Raw genomic sequence first — 11,374 nt, 5'->3', positions numbered from 1 at the left:
CATTTTGGGCCGAGACCCTTCGGCAGGACTGGATACGTTATACACATATAGAATTAAATGACAATAACATTGACTTGATTGGCGCAGGAGAGTCACTTGACGTTCCAGGACCGGCTCCGCCGCCCCACAGTGCAAACTTCCGTGTTTACAATGTGTTGCACAGCGAGGTTGGGCAAAGTGGCAAGGAGTGCTTTAGATGTCTCTCACTGCTCACCCTCTGTGATCTCCGCCTGTCTGATCATGTCCTGATCAGACACGGTACCTCTTACTGGTTTTTCACCTGGCACCTACCAGCCTTCTCCCCCCCCCCCCCCCACCTTCTTTATAGGGCCCCTGCCCCCTCCCTCTTCAGTTCTGACGAAGGGTCTCGGCCCGAAACATTGACCGGTCGCATTCACAGATGCTGCCCGACCTGCTGAGTTCCTCCAGCGTGTTGCGTTAGATGTCCTTCCGGGGGAGAAAACTTAAAGCACTCATAACAAATCTCTCGACATCCTGGGAGATTTGGAAACACAACTCCGCTTGGTGCTTGCCCTACAATGGTTACAAGCTGCTCAGCTGCCACTGTTTTAACATCCATGAAGTTTGTACAAACGGGCAGAAGAGACAAGGAGAGGCCACTTTGGGAAAGCGGCTCCAACCACAGCTTGCACCAGCGTGGCTAGGATCTCGCGCTTGCGCAAAAAGAAACCAATCATTCGCCCTCTTCCACAATCCCGCCACCCATGATAGGCTAATATACCGGCGCCTTTCGGCTCTCTTAACAGCAATTGGTTGGGGCCTGAACACACGGACCAATGGAAGAGGCCTGCTCGGTCAGCGACGAGCCCATATTTTTATCAGTCGCAGTGATTGGTGTAGGGTGTTGAAGGAGCAAACCAATGGGCCTGAAGCTTTAGATGTAGTCCTGGAGCCCGGGAATTTTTTCGCTCGGGCTCAGGGCCGAGTGTGGAGTTGGGTTTGGTGTCCGGGATTGTGGAGAGTAAGAAGGAAGCTTCTAGTCAGAGACTTGGGTAATGGAGAGGGAAGAAAAGAGTTGGGGACGGAGGGGGCGTGTGCTTGGGGTGGGAGGGAAGGAGGGAGAAGCCGTACAGTAATTCAGCACGAACACAAACCCTCCTGTGCCGACCTGTGTAAGCTGGTCCATATCCCACTGAAGATCTAGGGTCTGTACCAATAACTTGGGGAAGCTGGGAAGTGGGGATGGAGATCGAGTTTGTTCCAACCCTCTACTGCTTCCCAAGACTGATTAGTTTCTAAAGCATTGCATTTGCTTGAGTTAATTTTGACCAATTGTGAACAAGTGGCAGTATGCCTCTATCTAAATATTTCCAACACAAAAAAAGAGAGGTGACATTCAGCTCGTATAGGAATCCTTGACTTCGTACAACAGAGAAGGGGTTATTCAGTTCACTAAATCCTTGTTGCCTTTCAAGAGAGCAACCTCGTCAGTTGCGTTCCCACCTCCTTTTTTCCCTTTGTCCTGAAATTAGTCTCTCACATATCCACTGACTTTTCTCCAATTTTTTGGCACTTAGCTACATTGAAGAGCAACTTTGAGTGGCTGAATAATCACTGAGCTGGGATGTCAAATGAAACCAGGAGACCCAGTGGCAACCCATGATGTCCTGGGCAGAGCCACATGGACTACACTCAAGATTAGGATTGCACCCTGGCCTCCGGTGCTGTGAGGGAGCAACACAAGCTGACACCTAAGCAAAAGTCACAGTAATTACTTTGCTTGCTACAGTACAAATATTGCAAATATACATAGATGTGTAAACACAAGAGAGTCTGCAGATGCTGGAAATCCAGAGCAACACACACAAAATGCTGGAGAAACTTCACAGGTCAGGCAGCACCTATGCGTCTTTTCCTGATAAGTGTCTCAGTCCGAAATGCGGATTTTATTCATTTCCATAGATGGTGCCTGACCTGCTGAATTCCTCCAGCATTTTGTTGTCCTAGACAGATGTGTATGCTATGATGCGATTGTTTATATCTGATTTAATTTCTTCAATCTAGGTGGCTAACCATGGCTAATAAAATGTTAAAGAGAACAGGACTTCCTCTGGGATTATGTGAGAGGCTTTGGAAGTACCAGATCATCAACTGTCGGGTAAGGCAACCAGTGAGCGGTATAATACTAAACACAATACAGTAGAAAGCTAATGCTTGCTGCACAAATTCTCTTCTGTCCACAGAGTAATGAAGAAATACAGTAAATTATTCTACATGAGCCCTATTGTTCCCTTGTTCCACTTCCACACCATTCCGCAGCGGTATGGAGGAACTCTTGATTTACCCATAACTTGTCTTAGTGACCATAGAATTGTAGAGCTCTACAGCATAGAGACAGACTCTTCAGCCTATCTAATCTCTGCCAGGTCTTTTTCCCTAGGCCCATCAAGCTGCACCTGGATCATAGCCCGCTATACTGCTCATTCATGTACCTATGCAAACTTCTCCTAAATGTTGCAGTTGAACCTGCGTCTACCACGCCCACTGGCAGCTTGTTCTACACTCGCACCACCCTCCCAAATTCCCCTCAAGTATTTCACCTTTAACCATAAACCTATGATCTTTAGTTCTGGTCACTCAATTTCAGGATTGGAGCCTGCGTGCATTAACCTACCTAAACCCCTCATAATTTTGTATACCTCTATCAGATCTTACTCTCCTGCTGTGCTCCGGCAAAAACTGTCTTAACATATTCAACCTTTCCCTATAACTCAGGTCTGTGGTTAGCGTGACACTATTACGGCTCCTCGCGTCGGAGCTCAAACTTCAATTCCAATGACATCTGTAAGGAGTCTATGTCCTCCCTGTGGAATGCGTGGGTTTTCTCTGAGTGCCCCAGTTTCCACCCACAGTCCAAAGACACACCAGTTAGTAGGTTAGTTGGTCATGGTAAATTGCACCATGATTAGGGTAGGGTTAAATTGGGGTGGCTGGCCAGTGTGGCTCGAAGGGCCTTTTCTGCGCCGTATCCAAATAAATGAATGAATGAATAAATGAATAAATCAAACATCGTTGTAACTACTCTTTCAAGCCTTGTCCTGATTAGTGGTAATCGGAGTGCTGTTAGACTATAAGACATAGGAGCAGAATTAGGCCATTTGACCCATCGATTTTGCTCTGCCATTCCATCATGGCAGATTTATTGTTCTCAACCCAATTCTCTTGCCTTTTCTCCGTAACCTTTGATACTCTGACTAATCAATAACCTATCAACCTTGCTTTAAATAAATCCAATAATTTGGCTTCCACAGGCATCTGTGGCAATGAATTCCAAAGATTCCTTACCCTCTGGCTAAAGAAATTCATCCTCATCTCTATTCTGAATGGATGTCCCTCTATACGTGAAGAGGCTGTGGCCTCTGTTCCTAGAGTCCCTTACTATAGGAAGAATCCTCTTCACGTCCACTCTTTCTTGTCCTTTCAATATTCAGTCAGTTTCAATGAGATCCCCCTCATTCTTCTAAACTCCAGCAAATGCAGGCCCAGAGCCATCAAGCATTAACCGTTGCATTCCCGGAATTATTCTCGTGAACCTCCTCTGAACCTTCTATGATATAGTTATAGAAAATAACGTTTAGAACATAGAACACAGGAACAGGCAATTTGGCCCACAATGTTATGTTGAACTAATTAAATAAGTAATTAAGTACCTACTAAACTAATCTCTTATACCTAAACAATGTCCATATTCCTCCATTATCTGCACATTTATGTGCCTATCTAAGAGTCTCTTAAATGCCTCTATTTATTTGCATCCACCACTACTACTGGTAGTGCATTCATTCCAGGCACCCTCCACTCTACGCAGAGAAACAAAAACTTACAACACATTCGAATTTGCCCCCATCACCTTAAGTGCATACTTTCTAGTACAGGCAGTCCCCGGGTTACATTCGAGTTCCATTCCTGAGTCTGACTCTAAGTCGGATTTGTATGTAAGTCGGAACAAGTACATCCGGTATTATTTAGTGTCAGTTAGTTAAATGTTAGTATATAGTATATATTTTACTTTTCTATGCATATAAAACACTTAAGAAACATATGTATTCCTATAATTAAATCACTGCGTTGCTTAGTAATAATTGTAGCTTTCCTCGGGGCAGGGCCTTTCACATTCTCCATTATTCTAACTTTATCCTTTAAAATTGTTCCCATCGTTGACCGACTGTAGCCTAACGCTTTTCCAATGATCAATGGCGTTTCATCTCTTTCCAAACGCTTTATTATTTCCACTTTATTTTCAATCGTGATCTCTTCCCGTCAATGGAACAGAAACACTGCGGGTGGTGGGTCCTGAGCTCTGCCGGCTCCCGAAGTCCGCTGGGTCCTAAGGACCACCGCACTGAGACAGGCTAAATGGGACAAGTGGGGGCTGTGCTGGGTTTGGGTATTTGATCCTCCACAATATTCCGCGTGGGAGTTTAAACTGAAGGTGGCAGTGTTTTTTTTTACGAGGTCGAGTTGCGAGCTCGACATCAACCCGGCACGGATGGTACGGGAGTCACTGGATTGACATCAACCCGGCACGGGAGCGGTCTGTCACTGGATCGAACTCAGAAACCTCTGTTCTCCAGCCCGGCGCTGATCTCACTGCACCAGCAGCCAACCGGAACGGGGGAGCGGGGTCAGGGTGAATCTTACTAAGAAAATTTTAAGCCAAATACAAAGTTAAACACTCAACACAGTGTCAACGGCAACCACTTAAAATGGCAGACGGCGTCGCGATCTGACTTAAAATGGCGGATGGTTTTCTCCTTCCTCGGTTCGTAAGTACGAGTTGTCCGTAAGTCGGACGTTCGTAACTCAGGGACTACTTGTATTAAACATTTTAGCTCTGAGAAAATATACTGGCTGTATATCTATGCTTCTCATGATCGTCTTTAACTGCCTATCAGTCTGTATAGTTCCTCTCAGGGAGCTATGGATTTGGACTCCAAAATCCCTCTGAAGATGAGTACAGTTAAGGGTTCTGCCATTAACAGTTTGCTGTCCTTTTGCATTTGATCTCCCAAACTGCAAGACCTCACACTTGGCCGGACTATGTTCCATTTCAGGAATTTGAGTACATGGACTACTCTGACACCATGGGACAGCAGGGGAAGTGCTGCATTTGCAGAAGTGTTATTTTCAGTTAAGTGATTGGAGTGGGAACCCCTCTTCAAGTCCCAAAATATCTTGTCCCTATATACTGAGAAATATTTTTCTAGTATCCTGGACAATAGTTTTTCTTAAACTGTTACTACTAGTTAATTATCTGTTCTTTTCACATTGATGGATTTGAGGCTTGTTAAGCACATTGTGGCTGTTGTCTTCTAGAATTTTGCCACATCAAAATGACTTGGTTATGACATGCAATGGGTGATGCAACCTTATCAGAGGAGTTATATGATTGTGTTTTTTTTTCTTTTATTTCAATGCAACTTTGCCTCATCTGTCTTAGTTCTGGTGTACCTTTGTCTTCCTACCTCAATATTTTCTGAGTTTTTATTTGGCTGCCAGAGAGCTTATTTTGGAGATTGTTTGTTTATATATAAGCATCACCATGTAGATTGAACAGACAAATTTGAAATTTGATTGTTTTTGGAGATGTACATTAAATGATCCTATTATGTATACATGCATTGTCCTTAATATAATTAATAGTCATACGGTGCTGACATATACCCCTATTTGCTGACTCAAACCTACACACTCCTCTGATTGTATTCCAAATTTCGTACCTAGTCTGAGACTGAAGTTTTGCGGTATGTCTTCTGTTTTTAACAGGATTTCCTATCCCTTTCATCTCTCGAGTTGATGCGCCACATGGGTCAGAGTATCAATAAAGTGTATGAATTGACAAAAATTGTCAGCAAAGCTTGTGCTCCTAAAATGATTACCGTAAGTAAATGCACCTCTCCTAAGTTCACAGTGTAAAGTTAATGTGTAATTTTTCATTCCTTGGCTATCTTTCTATGCTCCCTGTCTCCATTTCTCTTAGTTGAGGATGTAAATCTTCTTGGTGTAGTCCATATTGCACCTTTGTTGATTTGTAAAGGCATTAATGGAACAATATTTGATGTATTGTAAAATAGGTGCCGCAGGAGGAGGCCATTTGATCCATTATGCATCTGCTGGCTCACAAGGCGGTTACCAATTGGGCTTGCTGCGTCTGGTCTTAATGTGTACCCTTGATATATTGCTTTAACCATGAACTTGGTTAAACACACACCTGGAGTATTGTGTGCAGTTTTGGTCTCCATATTTGAGGAAGGACATTCTTGCTATTGAGGGAGTGCAGCGTAGGTTCACGAGGTTGATTCCTGGGATGGCGGGACTGTCATATGTTGAAAGATTGGAGCGACTGGGCTTGTATACACTGGAATTCAGAAGGATGAGAGGGGATCTAATTGAAACATATAAGATTATTAAGGGATTGGACACGCTAGAGGGAGGAAACATGTTCCTGATGTTGGGGGAGTCCAGAACCAGAGGCCACAGTTTAAGAATAAGGGGTAGGCCATTTAGAATGGAGTACAGGAAAAACTTTTTCACCCAGAGAGTTGTGGATCTATGGAATGCTCTGCCTCAGAAGGCAGTGGAGGCCAATTCTCTAAATGCTTTCAAGAAAGAGTTAGATAGCGCTCTTAAAGATAGTGGAGTCAAGGGATATGGGGAGAAGGCAGGAATGGGGTACTGATTGTGAATGATCAGCCATGATCACATTGAATGGTGGTGCTGGCTCGAAGGGCGAATGGCCTACTCCTGCACCTATTGTCTATTAACTTTCTCTTGAGCAAGGTGATGCTTCAGCAAAGTGACGCAGTAGTGTTGTGGCCTTGTGTGGCAAATTACCTGGTACTGGTAAAACTCCAAAAATCCAGCACGTTAGGGACATTGGTATTGCCCGACTAGCAGATTTTCTGGATTATTGGACATTCCTGATATCCCCCATCACCCAGGAAAGACCCTGCCCTCTTCTTATTGCTGCCATCAAGGAGGAGTACAGGAGCCAGAGAAAATGCACTTAACATTTCAGGAACAGCTTCTTCTCCTGTGCCATCACATTTCTGAATGACAATGAATACATGAATGCTACCTCACTATATATTTTTTCTCTTTTTTTGCACTACTTATTCAATTAAATATTTTATATTTGGTGTACTTACTGTAATACACAGTTTTTTTTCTTATTACATATTGCAGTGTACTGCTGCAACAAAACAACAAATTTCACAACATATGCCAGGAATATTAAACATTTCTTTCTAATAATTGCTATAAATTATGCCATTTATAGTTACCTGCGTCTCCTCCGTTTTATCTTGCCCCTCCTACATGTTAAATAGGTGCACCTTTAATTCTCCACTAACTCCATTGTGTTTCAAAGGATCAGGAATTGCAGCCACTCCAGACACTGGTTCTGGATACAAACTTACTCACCTTCAGGATCTTGATGTAAACCTGACCCATAGTCCAGACCCTAATCCCCACTGGACTCTGAACCCCAGGCTTCAGCTGCATACCCTGCTTACATTCTGTATCTCCACCCACTTTCCGAACTCTCAAGTGAGCCAAGTGTTGCAGTGTCAGGATTTTCTGACTGGAGATCTATGACTAATGGTGTGTTGCAGGGATTAGTGCTGGGTCTGTTGTTGTTTGTCATCTGTATCAATGATCTGGATGATATAATTGTAAACTGGATCAGAAAATTTGTGGAGGACACCAAGGTTGGGAGCATAGTGGACAGAGAGGAATGCTTTCAAAGTTTGCAGTAGGATCTGGACCTGCTGAAAAAATGGGCCAAGAAATGGTAGATGGAATTTCATGCAGACAAGTGTAAGGTGTTGCACTTTGGGAGGACAAACCGGGTAGGACTGACACAGTGAATGGTAGGGCACTGAGGAGTGTAGTAGAACAGAGTGTTCTGGGAATACATAGACACCCCTTGAAAGTGGTGCCATAGGTAGATAGGGTCTTAAAACGAGGCTTTGCACATTGGCATTCCTAAATCAATGTATTAAGTACAGGAATTAGTAAGTTATGTTGAAGTTGTATATGTTGTTGGTGAGGCCTAATATGGAGTATTGTGTGCCGTTTTGATCACCTTCTTACTGGAAAGATATCAATAAGATTGAAGGAGTACAGAGAAAATTTACAAGGATGTTGCCATCACTTGAGGACCTGAATTATAGGGAAAAGTAGAATAGGTTAGGACTTTATTCCCTAAAATGTAGGAGAATGAGGGGAAATTTGATCAAGGTATACAAAACTATGAGGGTATAGATAGGGTAAATGCAGGCAAGCTTTTTCCACCAAGGTTGGGTGAGGTCACAGATAAGGGGTGGGTGAAAGGTGAAATGTTTAAGGAGAGTATGAGGGGGAATCTTCTTCACTCAGAGGGTGGTGAGAGTGTAGAGTAGGCTGCCAGGGAAATCATGGATATGAGTTTGATTTCTCCATTTAAGAGTTTGCATAAGTACATGAATGGGAGGAGTGTGCAGATTGCAGAGACCAGGCAAAATAATAATCTAGCACAGACTAGATGGGCTGATGGGCCTGGTTCTGTGCTGTACTATTCTATGTTTCTTTCAGAACAAGTGAATGCTGGATTATTAGTTTCCTGACCTGCAGCTGCATGCTGTCACGTGATTGTACAGCAGACGTTGTATTGATTGCTCATCGTTCTCCTGTTCTGTATGGTTGGTGTTAGAGACCACAATGTTGTACTTTTAAAATTTCTTTGCATCAATAAAGTATTTACAGATGCTCAGAGCTGAGTTAAACCGTAAGAGCATAAGACATAGGAGTACAATTAGCAGTGGCGTATCTAAGGTATGGCACGTGCCCTGGGCGCCACTTGAAGGGAGACACCACTGAGCAGTTTGTATTAAAGTCAGACAAGCCATCCTCGGATAGTGAAAAAATAACTTTCTTCAGATGTATGATCTGTCTTTGATTATCATGGGTGAGAAGCACTAGGTTGCCCTTACTTCAGAGCATTGTGTATGAAGACCATGAAACGTTTCTTCACGAAGAAGGAAGAAAGTGGAGCTGAAGGACGGAAGAGATGAAAGTTGGAGGCAGAGAAAGCCAAGAAGTCAAGCAAGTTCTTCATGCCCTTCTTTGAAAAGCCCGGAACAGGTAGTTCGACACGTTCCATGGAGTCGTCTGCACCTGCTACAAGTTTGTTAGAATCCAAAGGTGGATCAAGTACAAATGCTTCACAAGCCAAGGAGGAAGTCAAGTCAGATAAATCCGAGTGTGACGAGATTAAGAGTGAGGCTGCCACAGAGAACATGGACATGACAGGAGGGGAAGACGATGGTGGTGGTGGTGATGTTGAGTTTATTGACGAGATTTTACCTGACGAGATTGAACCTGACAACAGTGAACCTAGTGAACTGGATGGTGTCAAAGAGCCTCGAACTGTCATACCAGAAGTGATTGAACAGCATGACATTGGACTTCTAAAGTTCGACAAGGATACTGGAAAAGCAATTCTGCCTGACGCGTTGAGAACAGAAATAATAAAGTTGGGTTCGAAGTATTTCCAGAACAGTGAGGCGTCTTCCCTACCAACAAATAACCGCTCAATGAACAAAACTTGGTTCAAGAGGAAATTGGGAAATGGTCGTGGTGAAGAAGTGACTCGCTCATGGCTGGTCTATTCCCCTTCTAAGAAGTCTGCATTTTGTATCTGTTATCTTCTCTATTCCCGGTCAGACCATCATTGGAGCAGGAAAATGGATTCAACCAGCACAAAGCACCTGAAAGGGTTAGTGTTCATGAAAATGCCAAGAATCATCGGGAATTCTTCACACAGTGGAAAGAAATGGAAAGAAATTTAGCTGGAAACAGGAGTTATTGACGTGGTACTTCAGTCACAGATTGAGAAGGAGAAGCAGAAGTGGCGTGATATCTTGACGAGAATCCTTCACTGCATAAAATTCCTTGCGACTCAGAACCTGGCTTTGCGGGGACATGGAGTCACTTCAGCTAGACGATGACTCCAATGTGGGAAATTTCCTTGGCTTTCCTTGGCCATCTTTGACTCTGTTGTAAAAGAACACCTCACTCATTTGGAAAGTCATCCTGGATCCAGGTCTTTCGCTGGGTGTCCAGAATGAATTCATCCACATGATGACATCCACCGTTCGCCAGAGTTTACTGAGAAGCATTCATAAAGCCAAGTACTATGGTCTCATGTTCGACTCGACTCCTGATCAGGCACACCGTGAGCAGATGTCAGGAGTAGTGAGGTATGTGGAAGTTGATTTTGAGAGGAAAACAGTCCGTGTTAGAGAGTCCTTCCTTGGTTTTATGCAGAAAAGCCAGAAGGATGCTGAGAGCTTGGTTGAAGACATCTTGAAACAGCTAGATAAGGACGAAATGGAGCTACAGGATTGTCGGTCACAGCACTATGACAACGCTGCTGTGATGGCTGGACACAGAAGTGGTGCTCATCAAAGCATAAGTGAGAAAAACAACCTGGCAGTGTTTGTGAATTGCAACAATCACTCACTCAACTTGGTGGGTGTGCATGCAGCTAAGCAGGATACAATGATGGTCAAGATTTTTGGAACCATCAAAGCTCTCTACGTGTTTTTCTCTCGTTCAACACAGCGCTGGGGAAAAACTCAAAAACGCCGTGCCTGTGGTTGTTAAGTCAGACTCCGAAACCAGGCGGAGTGCAAGGGCAGAAGCAGTGAAGCCCGTCAACAAGTACCTTGAGGAGATACTTCAAGTTCTCCAGGACATGATAGACAATGAAAAGGAGACCAGTGAAACAAGAAGTGACGCAAGGCAGCTGTATAACCGCATGTTGAGTTACGATTTTCTGATTTTGCCAGGATTTTGGAACAAAGTACTCATTCGCATTGACCATATTCAAAAGAGGCTGCAGGATCCTAGCATGAACTTCCACGATGCTGCCCTGGATTTGAAAGCCCTTCGAGATCATTTTTATGATGAAAGAGAAGTATTGGTCAGTGAGTCACTTGAAGGAGTGTCAAGAATGGAATATTGAAGTTGAAAGACGTCAGAGACGAAAGAAACTGATGAGAACTCGAGAGATCCTGGGTTAACAGCTAAGGAGGAAATGGAAAGAGTCATGAAGGGAACACTTGACCGTCTTCACAGAGAAACGGATGAAAGGTTCGCTTGTTTGCACGACACTGACGCCAAGTTTGGGTTCCTTCTCAATGTCAAGGGACTGTTACAGCGCCAACAGTAACGACCTAAAGAAGATGTGCGAAAGTTTGGGCCAATTGTACAGCTCTGATGTTGATGGACAGCAGCTATATTAAGAAATTTTGATTGCAGAATATTGCTATCAAGGCAGGTCAACATGAAAATATCAAGACCTGAAGAG

At 43.7% G+C, this 11,374-nt stretch overlaps 1 protein-coding gene across 3 annotated transcripts in view; it reads left to right on the top strand.

The window, feature by feature from the left end:
• The first annotated feature begins 871 nt into the window (after window positions 1-871).
• The window catches only part of rad51b (RAD51 paralog B), a 547,632-nt gene continuing 537,129 nt past the window's right edge, over window positions 872-11,374 (top strand). The window contains exons 1-3 of one of the 3 annotated variants that reach the window (XM_073040333.1): window positions 872-982; window positions 2,026-2,119; window positions 5,788-5,901. In XM_073040333.1, coding sequence (XP_072896434.1) covers window positions 2,036-2,119; window positions 5,788-5,901 — 198 coding nt within the window. In that variant the 5' untranslated portion in view covers window positions 872-982; window positions 2,026-2,035. Of the gene's footprint in view, window positions 1,014-1,710; window positions 1,729-2,025; window positions 2,120-5,787; window positions 5,902-11,374 lie in introns of those variants that run through there. The other 2 variants (XM_073040332.1, XM_073040334.1) reach the window with 2 other exon arrangements.

The sequence above is a fragment of the Hemitrygon akajei genome, chromosome 3, assembly GCF_048418815.1.
Source record: "Hemitrygon akajei chromosome 3, sHemAka1.3, whole genome shotgun sequence".
In the NCBI taxonomy this organism is placed as follows: Eukaryota; Metazoa; Chordata; class Chondrichthyes; order Myliobatiformes; family Dasyatidae; genus Hemitrygon; species Hemitrygon akajei.
This window is presented reverse-complemented; position numbering and strand designations above follow the sequence as displayed.